Source organism: Symphalangus syndactylus, chromosome 21, assembly GCF_028878055.3.
Source record: "Symphalangus syndactylus isolate Jambi chromosome 21, NHGRI_mSymSyn1-v2.1_pri, whole genome shotgun sequence".
Lineage (NCBI taxonomy): Eukaryota > Metazoa > Chordata > Mammalia > Primates > Hylobatidae > Symphalangus > Symphalangus syndactylus.
This window is the reverse complement of record NC_072443.2, coordinates 52,180,861-52,196,014: the sequence shown is the minus strand read 5'-3', so window position 1 is coordinate 52,196,014 and position 15,154 is coordinate 52,180,861. Positions and strand designations below refer to the sequence as shown.

Sequence of the window (15,154 nt, the reverse complement as noted above, 5' to 3'; positions counted from 1 at the left end):
GAATGCAGTGTCATGATCACAGCTCACTGCAGCTACAACCTCCCAGGCCCAAGTGATCCTCCCACTTCAGCCTCTTGAGTAGCTGGGACTACAGGTGCATGCCACCACACTGGGCTAATTTAAAATATTTTTTGTAAAGATGGAATGTCGCTATGTTGTCCAGACTGGTCTCAAACTCCTGGGGTCAAGCAATCCTCCTGCTCTGGCCTTCCAAAGTGCTGTGATTACAAGCATGAGCCACCATGCTCAGCCATGTTGGTTTTGTTTTTTGTTTTTTGAGACAGGGTCTTGCTCTGTCACCCAGGCTGGAGTGGCATGAACATAGCTTACTGAAGCCTTGATCTCTTGGGCTCAAGTGATCCTCCTGCTTAAGCCTCTCAAGTAGCTGAGACTACAGGTGTCAGAGGCATGTGAACCACAATAACTCCATCTTGAATAGGAGCTGGGTAAAATGAGGCTGAAACCTATGGGCTGCATTCCCATACAGTTAAGGCACTCTAAGTCACAGGATGAGATAGGAGGTCGGCACAAAATACTGGTCATAAAGACCTTACTGATAAAACAGGTTGTAGTACAGGAGCCGGCCAAAACCCACCAAAACCAAAATGGCAACGAGTCCTCACTACTACACTCCCACCAACGCCATGACAGTTTACAAATGCCATGGCAACGTCAGGAAGTTATCCTATATGGTCTAAAAAGGGGAGGCATGAATAATCCACCCCTTGTTCAGCATATCATCAAGAAATAACCATAAAGATGGGCAACCAGCAGTCCTTGGGCTGCTCTGTCTATGGAGTAGCCATTCTTTTATTCTTTTACTTTCTTAATAAACTTGCTGGCTGGGAGCGGTGGCTCATGCTTGTAATCCCAGCACTGGGGGAGGCCGAGGCGGGTGGATCACGAGGTCAGGAGTTCGAGACCAGCCTGGCCAAGATGTTGAAACCCCGTCTCTACTAAAAATACAAAAATTAGCCGGGCGTGGTGGTGGGCGCCTGTAATCGCAGCTACTTAGGAGGCTAAGGCAGAGAATTGCTTGAACCTGGGAGGCACAGGTTGCAGTAAGCCAAGACTGCGCCACTGCAATCCAGCCTGGGCAACAGAGCGAGACTCCATCTCAAATAAAAAGTAAAATAATAATAAACTTGCTTTCACTTTGCACTGCGGACTCATCCTGAATTCTTTCTTGCGTAAGATCCAGGAACCCTCTTTTGGGGTCAGGATCCAGACCCCTTTCCTGTAACACAGGCACTTGTCACCAGGCCCGGCTAATTTTTGATTTTTTGTAGAGATGGGGTTTCACCCTGTTGCCCGGGCTGGTTTTGAACTCCTTGGCTCAAGGGATCCTCCCTACTCGGCCTCCCAAAGTGCTGGGATTGGTGGCATGAGCCACTGTGCCCAGCCTTGTCTAATATTTATGACTAGATTGAGGTAATGGATTTTCAATAATTTTGTGCCAATACCACAGAAGTGATGTACCTTTCTCAATGGATCCTATAAGTAGATACCTAATGTTACTATATTTTATACGTGGTGATGTTAACTTTGATCACTTGTTTAAAGTGGTGCCTGCCAGGATTCTCCACTGTAAACTATTTTTTCCTTTGTAATTACTAAACATTTTATTTTTATTTTTTTATTTCCTTTTGAGAGGAGTCTCGCTCAGTCACCCAGGCTGGAGTGCAGTGGCACGATTTTGGCTCACTGCAACTCCTGCCTCCCAGGTTCAAATGATTCTGGTGCCTCAGCCTCCGGAGTAGCTGGGATTACAGGCGCGCGTCACCACACCCGGCTAATTTTTTTTTTTTTTTCTTTTTGAGACGGAGTCTCACCCTGTCACCTAGGCTGGAGTGCAATGGTGCGATCTTGGCTCACTGCAACATCCGCCTCCCGGTTTCAAGCGATTCTCCTGCCTCAGCCTCCCTGAGTAGCTGGAATTACAGGCGCCCGCCACCACGCCAGGCTAATTTTTTGTATCTTTAGTACAGACGGGGTTTCACCATGTTGGCCAGGCTGGTCTTGAACTCCTGACCTCAGGTGATCCGCCCGCCTCGGCCTCCTAAAGTGCTGGAATTCCAGGCGTGAGCCACCGTGCCTGGCCTAATTACTAAACATTTTAGTAGAGATGTTTTGAAACTTTGCATATATCCTGTTTCGGCTTCAAGTTCTGCCTACTAATTTTAGCATCCATCGGTGGATGCTGTAGAAGGCCAACTTTTACTTTCTCAGTCTGAGCAAAATTTCACTGTTTTAAGGAGCAAAACGAGCAGAATTATTGGACAGGAAGAATGGTAGGAGAGAGTAGAGACCTAGGCAAGGGCCGCTCCTGTAAAAATTAGGTAAGTGAAATCTAATAATAATAAGTACATTCGCACTACGAACAGAAGGATACCCCGGCAGCTCTGAGAGGGGTTTGCAATCAGGCGCCGGGTCGGCTTCCCGGTTGCCCCGGAGACAGGGTCCTTCCTTGTTCGGCGCCGCCATCTTGTGTCGCCAGCCCTTGCCCAATGAGCGGCTGCTCAGTGGCGGGAGGGCGGGCTACCGCGGCGGGGTTCTGCCCGTCTTGGCGCTCTGCTTTTCCCGGTCATGGAGGCGCCAGCCGCCCGCTTGTTTCTGCTCCTGTTGCTCGGGTCTCGGGCCCTGGCGCCGGTCAGCGCCTCCTCTGAGGCACCGCCGCTAATCAACGAGGACGTGAAGCGCACGGTGGACCTAAGCAGCCACCTGGCTAAGGTGACGGCCGAGGTGGTCCTGGCGCACCTGGGCGGCGGCTCCACGTCCCGAGCTACCTCTTTCCTTCTGGCTTTGGAGCCTGAGCTCGAGGCCCGGCTGGCGCACCTGGGCGTGCAGGTGAGTGTGGGCGACCCCTCGCCGCCGCTCCCGGGGCCTTTCCCGCCTCCCTTCCTGGCGGTCCCCGGACTCCGCCCGCGCCCCTCTAGGCGTCAGGAAATGCGGAGACCCGGGCGGCGGGCGGGGCGCAGGGGGTCCGTGGGATTGCCTCGGGGCCCGCGAAGAGTCCCGGGTGGCCAGGGGCCCCGGCGCCTCCGCTGCCCGTGCGCGCCCGCCCTCCTGCCTGGGCCACGTCAGCACTGGCCTGCCCCCGCGCGGGTCGTTGCTCACGTGGGCAGCTGCTGGGATCCGCGGCCGACCCGCCTCGGAGCTTACCCCTGTTTGGGCCGTTCTCGGCACCGCTCGGGCGACTTCCGGCCGATAGAACGCACCTCTCTTCCACAAGGCGGGCGCGGCAGCCCCTCGGCCCCGTGCCAGCGGGCGCCAGACTTCATTTCTCACGGCCCGACGCGGTGGCGCAAGTAGAGGACAAATAAATTAATTAAAGTGAATTTCATTCTCTTGATTCAGTACCTGGTCCGTTGTAGGTGCTTCTTTCTAGACATAGAGAGCCATCAGAAATGTAACAGGTTTCGCATTTTTAAGTTGGTAATCACTTGAAATCCCTATTAATGTGACGCATTTCTTAAGGTTGCTGATGAACTCTTTCTAAATGTTAACTCTTCATAAAGTTAGTTTTAAAACTCCTGCACTTAATATAAGTTCTCTTATGCTGTACAGAAAAGGAAAGTCCAATTTTCTCCCTTCCCCCTACTGCTTCTCATTCTTACACCTCGGCAGTAAATGGCTGTGTTTGGCTTAAATGTTTCCAGGTATTTCAGTGATCACCAAAGAAAATGTTGGGTTTGGGAGTGGAGGGAATATACATACACAGAGGTTTGGTTTTTATTACTATTGTTGTTAAACAATTTCATTAAATGATTACCTAATTATTTGTTGAGAGAATAGTCATTATAGTGTCACATTTCTTCTAAGCACACTTCGTTCTGACTGAATATGGAGCTATAAAGCTGGGTTTATAGAGATTACGTTTCTGAAATGACTCCTATTTTCTTTCATGCCTTGTCCATGATGAAATAAAGTTTTACTCAAAGGATTGTGGAAAGATAGATCAAAACTTCATGTAAATTTGCCTTGCCACCTTTGAATGTCTTGAATGTTAAATCCCGTTTTTTATAGAAGCCAGTTATGGTTTAATGAGCTTGTTACAGTATAAGTGGACCACAGCAGGAGCTCAGCTATCCTGCCATCATGCCTGCGAGCTAGGTTAATGTACTTATTTTATCTTGTTTTTATTTTTTCTCCCAACTTTATTGAGGTATAATTGGTATACAAAAAACTATTATTAATATATTCAAAATACGTATACACTGGTGTAACCATTCCCACTATCCGGGTAATAAACATATCTGTCACCTCCAGAAGTTTCCTTTTGTCCTTTGTTTGTTTCTGTGGTAAGATACTTTCTTACTAGGACTCTACTGTGTATCAGATATTATGGTGGGTATTTTAAATATATTCTCATTTAGCCCTCATAGCAACCATTTAAGGTATAAGTCCTCATATAGCAGGCAAAGAGGCTGTAGTCTGTCAGGTTAAGTTATTTAGCCCCCTACATGCGGTCTTACAGTGCAGAGTAAGTCAGGGCTCCAGCTTATTCCATAATTTGTGTGTTCTCACACTGTATAATGTTGCCTCTTCTGGCTTTTATGGCTGTGAGATAGGATTGTATTGGGTATAAGACTTGCAGTCACATCAACAGATTTATTTAAAATCATTTTCAATTTTGTAGTCCAAGACACTAGTTAAATGGATATATGTGCTATTTTGTACTCCTATCCCAGTGGGAAACAACTGGATGATAAACTTAACAAGGAGATGTATATTTTCCAACAGTTGTGTTGGAAACTGATGAGGTTGCTGAAATGTTTTTCAGTGCGTTCTTTTCTTTTTCTTTTTTTTTTTTGAGGCAGAGTTTCACTCTCGTTGCCCAGGCTGGAGTGCAATGGCGCGCGATCTTGGCTTACTGCAACCTTTGCCTCCTGAGTTCAAGTGATTCTCCTCTCTCTCCTCTGGAGTAACTGGGATTACAGACACATGCCACCATGCCCGGCTAATTTTTGTATTTTTTTTTTGATATGGAGTCTTGCTCTGTCCCCAGGCTGGAGTGCGGTGGCACAGTCTCGGCTCACTGCAACCTCTGCCTCCCAGGTTCAAGCGATTCTCCTGCCTCAGCCTCCGGAGTAGCTGGGACTACAGGCGTGTGCTGCCACGCCCAGCTAATTGTATTTTTTTTCGTAGAGACAGGGTTTCACGCATGTTGGCCAGGATGGTCTTGATCTCTTGACCTCGTGATCCGCCCACCTCTGCCTCCCAAAGTGCTGGGATTACAGGTGTGAGCCACTGCGCCTGGCCAATTTTTGTATTTTTAGTAGAGACCGAGTTTCATCATATTGGTCAGGCTGGTCTTGAACTCCTGACCTCAGGTGATCTACCTGCCTCGGCCTCCCAAAGTGCTGGGATTGCAGGCGTGAGCCACCGTTCCTGGCCTTCAGTGGGTTATTTTCAAACCCTTGTAGAATTTTAGGAGCTTAGCAGAAGGGACCATGGTGGTTATTGACTAGGAGCCAGTGGTTCCTTCTCTTTTTACCGCCAAGGACCCATCTAATGATTTTTCCTCTCTTTTGGATCCTATATCTGAAATATTTTGGCATGCTAATATTTTATTAAGTAACTCTATTTTTCAGTAAACCAATTAAGTCTGTATAACTGAACACAATGAGAGTTCCTGATACACACACATATACTAGAATGTTCCTTTTTTTTTTTTTTTTTTTTGAGGCAAGTTCTCGATCTGTTCCCCAGGGTAGAGCACAGTGGCCCAGTCAGAGCTCACTGCAGCCTCAAATTTCTGGGCTCAAGGGATCCTCCCACCTAGCCTCCTGAGTAGCTAGGACTACATGTGTGCACCACTACGCCTGGCTAATTAAGAGCAATTTTTTGTTTTTTCAGAGATGGGGTCTTGCTGTGTTGCCCAGGCTGGTCTTCAACACCTAGCCTCAAGCAGTCCTCCCAAAGTGTTGGGATTACAGGTGTGAGCCACTGCACTTGGCCTGGCTGGAATATTCCCACTGTGATAAGTTTCTAGTCAAAGTAATGAAACTTGTTGTTTGTATTAGACTGTACAGCTTTATTGAGGATGATTGTATGATTGTTTTTAGGCTTTTTGATATATTTTAAAAGTTTGCCAATACAGCTTTTTGTATCCTGCTGGGAATCACTACTTCAGTCCTAAAAGATAGTCTAATTTTTGTTTTTTTCAGTTGAGGGTGGGTTGGCAGAGAGATCAGTGGGATATGTATACCCTTCTCCCTTGCAGTCTGCTCCACAGTCTTAATGATTGGAGGTAACTACTCTTCCTCAGAAAACCCCTGCAGCCTGCTGGAGTGAACATACTTTTCCTGGTTACATATCTTGTTGCTGTGAGGGTACCCCAAACAGTGGTCATTGGCTCCTCCCCAAGGGGTTTTTACCACTGTTAACCATTTTTTTTTTTTTTTTTTTTTTTTGAGAGGAAGTCTCACTCTGTCGCCCAGGCTGGAGTGCAGTGGCACGATCTCAGCTCACTGCAACCTCTGCCTCCCAGGTTCAAGTGATTCTTTTGTCTCAGCCTTCCAAGTAGCTGGGCTTACAGGTGCCCGCCACCACACCCAGCTAATTTTTTTATTTTTAGTAGAGATAGGGTTTCACTGTGTTGGCCAGGCTGCTCTCAAACTCCTGACCTCAGGTGATCTGCCCGCCTTGGCCTCTCAAAGTGCTGGGATTACAGGTGTGAGCCACCGCGCCCGGCAAACTTTTTTTTATGAGGTGGAGTTTCACTCTTGTCGCCCAGGCTGGAGTACAGTGGCATGGTCACGGCTCACTGCAACCTCCGCCTCCTGGGTTCAAGCAATTCTGCCTCAGCCTCCCGAGTAGCTGGGATTACAGGCATGTGCCACCATGCCTAGCTAATTTGTATTTTTAGTAGAGAAGGGGTTTCTCCATGTTGGTCAGGCTGGCCTCGAACTCCTGACCTCAGGTATCTGTCCGCCTTGGCCTCCCAAAGTGCTGGGATTATGGGTGTGAGCCACTGTGCCTGGCCATATGCCACTTTGTAAAAGTAAGTCTTTGACAATATTCTTGTGTTTCAGAGAAAAAAAATTGTTACTGAAAAGAAAATTCAATCTCTAAAAAGTTCTGGTAGTTTGACTGCTTTAATGGGGATGTTCTAAGGCACCTGGTTAATTATTGACTCAAAATTTAGAAGCCAAAAGACATGAATAATAAACTGTCTTTTTCTGTTGTAGGTAAAGGGAGAAGATGAGGAAGAGAACAATTTGGAAGTACGTGAAACCAAAATTAAGGGTAAAAGGTAAGCTGAAAAACAATATACCTTGTCTCTTGTTAAAGGTTATGTCAGGGTTGGGATCATATGGGATCATAAACTAGGAGAGTTGCTTAGGAAGTGCCTGCTGTCTTACAGGTTTTTTTTTTTTTTTTTTTTTGGTAGAGAGGAGGTCTAGCTATGTTGCCCAGGCTGGTCTTGAACTCCTGAGCTCAAGCCATCCTCCTACCTTGGCCTCTCAAAGTGCTGGGATTACAGGTGTGAACCACTGCATCTGTCTTAGAGGATTTTTTTTTTTCTTGAGACAGGGTCTGTTGCCCAGGCTGCATTAGTATGGTGCCATGTTGACTCACTGCAACCTCCACCTCCAGGGCTCAAACCATCCTTCTTTCTCAGCCTCCCAAATAGCTGGGACTAGACGTGTGTACTACCACACTCGTCTAATATGTGTGTATGTGTATGTATGTATTTTTAGTAGACACTGGGTTTTGCCATGTCACCCAGGCTGGTCTTGAACTCCTGGCCTCAAGCAGTTCCTTACCTCCCAGAGTCCTAGGATTATAGGCATGAGTCCATTACGCCCCACCGAGGATGTTTTAATTAATGTATGTGATAATAAGCAACATGCTGTAATACATTCTGAACTCATTTATGACTTCTTATTACTAATGCTGAAATTGGATTCCCCTAAGCAGTGGCAGTTTGTTTCATAGGAAGAAAGTAGTTACTTTCCATATCAGATCAGTTCTCCCTCCTGGTCTCACAGAGCTTTATGGGAGAACTCCAAGCTGTTTGCCTCAGCAAGTATTTTCCTATCTATGGTTGGCTACCATTCTGCTTCCAAGGGGCAGACAACCTTCCCCCTGGATACCTCACCCCTAAGCCTTCAGGGCATTCAAAGTGGTAACTTCTTTGACGGCCTACTATGAAGGCTGGGTGGGGTTAAACTTGCATGGTTCTTTGCTTAGACCTCAGCACCTAGCGTGGAGCCTGGAACTTATTAATTATTATTATTATTATTTTTTGGAGACAGTCTCTGTTGCCCAGGCTGGAGTGCAGTGGCGCAATGGTTCAAGTGATTCTCCTGCCTCAGGCTCCCGAGTAGCTGGGATTACAGGCGCGTGCCACCGTGCCCGGCTAATTTTTGTTTTTTTTTTTTTTTTTTGAGACAGAGTTTCGCTCTTTTTGCCCGGGCTGGAGTGCAATGGCGCAATCTTGGCTCACTACAACCTCCTCCTCCCGGCTTCAAGTGATTCTCCTGCCTCAGCCTCCTGAGTAGCTGCGATTACAGGCATACGCCACCACACCTGGCTAATTTTTGTATTTTTAGTAGAGATGTGGTTTCACCATATTGGTCAGGCTGGTCTTTTTTTTTTTTTTTTTTTTTTTTTAGATATATATATTTTTTTATTAATTTTTTTTGCATACAAAAACAATAAACATTTTCTAAAAATACATACAAACAAAAAGATGCGTATCAAACATATTAGGAAGGTTGCACATGGGAAGTCGGGGAATAGAAATGGGGGTGGGAGTTAAAATAAATGAGAGAGGGACTTTATATGGATCAGTGATAATAACTCAATCCTCTATTTGACAAAGAAGAGGGAGAAGGAAGAGGAAGAAAAAGAAAGTGGGATAAAGGATCAGAAAGGGAGGAAAATAGAAAAAATTAGAGTATGACTCCAGGGTAGACCTGTTTTGTTGTCATTGAGTTGGTTGGTTGGTTTGTCTGTTGTATTCTTCATGTTTCGCCAAGTTGGCCAGACTGGTCTCGAACTCCTAGCCCGAAGTGATCAACCCGCCTCGCCCCCCAGAGTGCCGGGACCACACGCGTGAGCCACCACGTCCAGCCCCCACATTGCTTCTGGCCTCCGTGGTAGACCTCCCAGACGGAGCGGCCAGGCAGAGGAGCTCCTCACTTCTACCCAGACACGGGGCGGCCGGGCAGAGGGGCTCCTCACTTCCCAGACGGGGCGGCCAGGCAGAGACGCTCCTCACTTCTTCCCAGACGTTAGGTGGCCGGGCAGAGGCGCTCCTCACTTCCCAGACGATGGGTGGTCGGGCAGAGGCGCTCCTCACTTCTTCCCGGATGGGGTGGCCGGGCAGAGGCACTCCTCACTTCTTCCCGGACGGGGCGCCCGGGCAGAGGCGCTCCTCATTTCTTCCCAGACGGGGCGGCCGGGCAGAGGCGCTCCTCACTTCCCAGACGGGGCGGCCGGGCAGAGGCGCTCCTCACTTCTTCCCGGACGGGGCGGCCGGGCAGAGGCGCTCCTCACTTCTTCCCGGACGGGGCGGCCGGGCAGAGGCGCTGCTCACTTCCCAGACGGGGCGGCCGGGCAGAGGCGCTCCTCACTTCCCAGACGGGGCGGCCGGGCAGAGGCGCTCCTCACTTCCCAGACGGGGCGGCCGGGCAGAGGCGCTCCTCACTTCCCAGACGGTGGGTGGCCGGGCAGAGGCACTCCTCACTTCCCAGACGATGGGTGGCTGGGCAGAGGTGCTCCTCACTTCTTCCCGGATGGGGCGGCCGGGCAGAGGCGCTCCTCACTTCTTCCCGGATGGGGCGCCCGAGCAGAGGCGCTCCTCATTTCTTCCCGGACGGGGCGGCCGGGCAGAGGCGCTCCTCACTTCCCAGACGGGGCGGCCGGGCAGAGGCGCTCCTCACTTCTTCCCGGACGGGGCGGCCGGGCAGAGGCGCTCCTCACTTCTTCCCGGACGGGGCGGCCGGGCAGAGGCGCTCCTCACTTCTTCCTGGACGGGGCGGCCGGGCAGAGGCGCTCCTCACTTCTTCCCGGACGGGCGGCCGGGCAGAGGCGCTCCTCACTTCCTCCCGGACGGGGCGGCCGGGCAGAGGCGCTCCTCACCTCCCAGACGATGGGAGGCCGGGCAGAGGCGCTCCTCACTTCCCAGATGATGGGTGGCCGGGCAGAGGCGCTCCTCACTTCCCAGACGGGGCGGCCGGGCAGAGGCGCTCCTCACTTCCCAGACAGGGTGGCCGGGCAGAGGCGCTCCTCACTTCCCAGATGGGGCGGCCGGGCAGAGGCGCTCCTCACTTCCCAGACGGGGCGGCCGGGCAGAGGTGCTCCTCACCTCCCAGACGGGGCGGCCGGGCAGAGGCGCTCCCCACCTTCCAGATGGGGTGGCGGCCGGGCAGGGGCTGCAATCCCAGCACCCTGGCAGGCCAAGGCAGGCGGCCGGGGGGTAGAGGCTGCCGCGAGGCCAGACCACGCCACCGCACTCCAGCCCGGGCAACACCGAGCACTGGGTGAGCGAGACTCCGTCTGTAGTCCCAGTACCTCGGGAGGCTGAGGCGGGCAGAGCACTCGGCGTCAGGAGCTGGCGACCAGCGTGGCCAAGATGGTGAACGCGTGCCTGCATCCAAAGGAGAAAAGGCAGGCAGCGGTGGCGCGTGCCGGCAGTCCCAGGCAGTCGGCGGCGCGGGCAGCAGCAAGCCGAGTAGATTGTAGCCTGCGCCAGAGAGGGAAAGAAAGAAAGAAAGAAAGAAAGAAAGAAAGAGAGAAAGAGAGAAAGAGAGAAAGAGAGAGAGAGAGAGAGAGAGAGAGAGAAAGAAAGAAAGAAAGAAAGAAAGAAAGAAAGAAGCTGGTCTTGAACTCCTGACCTCAGGTGATCTGCCCACCTCGGCCTCCCAAAATGCTGGGATTACAAGCGTGAGCCACCGTGCCCCACAAGTTTTGTATTTTTAGTAGAGACGGGTTTCCCCGTGTTGGCCAGGCTGGTCTCGAACTTCTGACTTCAGGTGATCTGCCTTCCTCAGCCTCCCAAAGTGCTGGGATTACAGGCGTGAGCCACCACTCCTCGCCCCATAGTTTCGATTACTGTGTGATCCTACCTAATCTTTGTTTTTTTTTTTTTTTTTTTTGGAGATGGAGTCTTGCTCTCGTTGCCCAGACTGGAGTGCAGTGGCGTGATCTCAGCTCACTGCAACCTCCGCCTCCTAGGTTCAAGCGATTCTCCTGTCTCAGGCTCCTGAGTAACTGGGATTATAGGTGTCCACTACCACACCTGGTGGTATGGTATGGTAAAAATACAATTAATTTTTGTATTTTTAGTAGAGATGGGATTTCTCCATATTGGCCAGGCTATTCTCCAACTCCTGACCTCAGGTGATCTGCCCGTCTCGGCCTCCCAAAGTGCAGGGATTACAGGCGTGAGCCACTGCTCTCGGCCCTTTTTTCTTTTTTCTTTTTTTTTTTGAGACGGAATTTCCCTCTTGTTGCCCAAGCTGAAGTGCAATGGCATGTGATCTCGGCTCACTGCAACCTCCGCCTCCGGGGTTCAAGTGATTCTCCTGCCTCAGCCTCCCAAGTAGTTGGGATTACAGGTGTGTGCCACAACGCCCAGTTAATTTTTTGTAATTTTAGTAGAAATGGGGTTTCACCATGTTAGCCAGGCTGGTCTCGAACTCCTCAGGTGATGCACCTGCCTCGGCCTCCCAAAGTGTTGGGATTACAGGTGTGAGCCACTGCGCCTGATCCCTTTTTATTCTTGTATATGAGTATATCATAACCTTTCTTGTTTTCTTTTCTTTTCTTTTTTTTTCTTGTGACATGGAGTCTCGGTCTGTCGCCCAGGCTGGAATGCAGTGGTGCGATCTTGGCTCACTGCAACCTCTGCCTCCCAGGCTCAAGCGATTCTACTGTCTCAGCCTCCCGAGTAGCTGGGATTACAGGTGTTCACCACCACGCCCAGCTAATTTTTTTGTATTTTTAGTAGAGAGAGGGTTTCACTATGTTGGCCAGGCTGGTTTTGAACTCCTGACCTCAGGTGATCCACCTGCCTTGGCCTCCCAGAGTGCTAGGATTACAGGTATCAGCCACTATGCCTGGCCACCTTTTTTGTTTTCTGTGTTATCTTCATAGTTGTCTTTCTTTGGTTGTTAAGTTTAATCCTTGATGAGTTCATGTACAGCAACATCCTCTCAGGAGCCACATTTTAATGTGTGGTGATTATCTTGATTTTTCTTGGTGATTATCTTGATTTTCCTCTGAGTGTTTGAAGTAGGCATCTCACCAGCCCCGAGGCTGTAAGATCTGAGTTAGCTTTAAATAAGTAGCTATTAAAATTGCTTTCTATTGCTGTAAGAGACTCCTCTCCCTCTCTCAGGCTGTCTGAGTACCCTGTCTGTGTTTATTGGCTCTAGCTGCTGGCTTGTAGCGTCTTGGATAGGCAAGGTAACTTAGTTATTAGGACTGTGGTTTTTGCATCTTTACTGTCTGGGATCAAATCCTAGCTCTGTTATGTTTACTAGCATTTTCCTCAGTTTCCTCATCAGTAAAATAATAGTGTTTACCTCATATGATCATGGCTAAGAGTCACTAAATTGGCCGGGCGCGGTGGCTCATGCCTGTAATCCCAGCACTTTGGGAGGCCGAGGCAGGCGGATCACCTTAGGTTGGGAGTTCGAGACCAGCCTGACCAACATGGAGAAACCCTGTCTCTACTAAAAATACAAAAAAGTTAGCCAGGAGTGGTGGTGCCTGCCTGGAACCCCAGCTACTCTGGAGGCTGAGGCAAGAGAACCACTTGAACCGGGAGGCAGAGGTTCCGGTGAGCCGAGATCACGCCATTGCCAGCCTGGGCAACAAAAGCAAAACTCCGTCTCAAAAAAAAAAAAAAAGATTCACTAAATTAATATATATAATGTACTTGGAGCCTTAGTAAGCACTTAATAAATTTTGAATTAATCACAAAGAAGGCTAAAGGAATGGAAGGAACATTTCAGGCAGAGATATCTGTAAAGATACAGAGGGTTGACATTTCATGGTGTGTTTAGTTAACTGGGCTTTCAGAGTGGCTCTTGCTCAGAGCAAGGTGAAGCTGTGTAGGGTGGGTTGAGTTCAGTTTAAGGACTGCTGTGTACCATTATTAAAGGCGTGGGCTTTATCCTTAAAGCCCACAGTTGGGAACATTAAAAAATTTTTTTTCATAGCATACCATTTTATTCATTTCTAATTATATGTGCATACATTATATGAATTTGTCTCTTATCACCTCTTCCTGCCACAGAAACTGACCTATATGGGGTTTTCAGTAAATCAGTTTGAGTACATGGGTAAAAAACCAAGTCATTCACACAATGTTCTCCCATTAGATCCAGCTAGAGAAGAGCTACAGGAAAAAAAAAAAGACCTGCTCCATGTACGTCAGCTTAGACAGTTCTGTGTTGTCTAACTAGCCTTTTATTGATTGAAAAACCTTCATTAGCTGGTGCTTCCACATTTTGGTAAGAATTGATGTCCTAATGATCTTGGAGTGCTGAAAGGTTCTGATTTGTCTTCTGAATTATCAAAGCAAAATTAAATTATGTGGCAGCATTTAACAACTTGTAAAATGAATGTGGGAATGTTGATTTGAGATTGTGTAGATGGGCTGGGGGGAAGGGAGATTAGGAGATTAATAGGAAAGATGCAGTAGTCTAGGCACATGGTATTGGTTTGAATGGAGGAGGAGGCAAAGGAAAGAATGGGTCTGAGAGGAATTTCTAAGGCAGGATTGCCCAGATCAAATTGGGGACAGGGCAGAGTGAGGCATCAGAAAATGCCTGGGTTTCTAGCTTAGAGTTGATTAGATGGCAGTGGTATTAAGAGAGATCGAGAATTGGGATCACGAATGATAAGGTTTTGTTGAATTGCATATGGGGTGGTCAGTGGAGCTGTCTAGTAAACATTTGAAAATTTGATTTTAGAATTCAGGACAGAGAGTGGGATGAGAAGCACATTTGGGACTTGAAACTAAGAATTGGATAAGACTGTCCTGAGGAGAAGATGCTGCTACTTATATTTTGAGTAGTGAATGTAACAGTTATAATATGAAATACAATGGTGTGACTGATAAAGACATGCAAGTTTAGTGTTCTATAAAGTCATATCAGGAAAAGTGATCCACGTTCTAACCTTTGAGGACAAACTCATTGGAGCTTATTAATCCAGTTTTTCACTAATGGTTTCTACATCTTCTAAAAATTGTTCTCCGGCTTAGAAAACTGATTCAGTTTAGAATTAGTACCCTGTGAATTTTAAGTTTCCAGGCCATCTGTTTTTCTTTTTTTCCCCCTTTTTTTTTTTTTGAGATGGATTCTCGCTCCGTTGCCCAGGCTGGAGTGCAGTGGCGCGATCTTGGCTCACTGCAACCTCCGCCTCCTGGGTTCAAGCAATTCTGTCTCAGCCTCCGAGTATCTGGGACTCCAGGCGCCTGCCACCACGCCCGGCTAATTTTTGTACTTTTAGTAGAGACAGAGTTTCACCTAGTTGGTAAGGCTGGTCAGCCATCTGTTTTTCTTTAAAATATTAGTAGCTTTATTTTTTTCTTGATACGAGGATGAAACAAGCTCATTATAAGACAAATTAGGGCCTGGTGCAGTGGCTCATGCCTGTAATTCCAGCACTTCGGGAGCCTGAGGTGGGTGTATCACCTGAGGTCAGGAGTTCCAGACCATCCTGGCCAACGTGGCGAAATCCCCTCTGCACTAACACAAAAAATAGCTGGGCGTGGTGGCAGATGCCTGTAATCCCAGCTACTGGGGAGGCTCAGGTAGGAGAATCACTTGAACCCAGCAGGCGGAGGTTGCAGTGAGCCAAGATTGTGCCATTTCACTCCAGCCTGGGCTACAAGAGTAAGACTCCGTCTCAAAAAAAAAAATAATAATAAATAAAATAAAACAAATTGGAAAAGACAAACTAAAGCCTATTCTACAACCTTGAGACAGTTACCATTAACATTTTGTTGAACATTCCTTGAAATACTATTCTTTACATTCATTCATATATATATATAATTTTTTTTTTTTTTTCTTGAGACGGAATCTTGCTTTGTCGCCCAGGTTAGAGTGCAGTGGCATGATCTCGGCTCACTGCAAGCTCCGCCTCCCGGGTTCACACCATTCTCCTGCTCCAGCCTCCTGAG

At 48.4% G+C, this 15,154-nt stretch overlaps 1 protein-coding gene across 1 annotated transcript in view; it reads left to right on the top strand.

Moving 5' to 3' along the window:
* Nucleotides 1-2,178: 2,178 nt before the first annotated feature.
* The window catches only part of RPN1 (ribophorin I), a 32,845-nt gene continuing 19,869 nt past the window's right edge, over nt 2,179-15,154 (top strand). The window contains exons 1-2 of the mRNA XM_055259519.2: nt 2,179-2,847; nt 7,194-7,258. Coding sequence (XP_055115494.1) covers nt 2,587-2,847; nt 7,194-7,258 — 326 coding nt within the window. The 5' untranslated portion in view covers nt 2,179-2,586. The remainder of the gene's footprint in view (nt 2,848-7,193; nt 7,259-15,154) is intronic.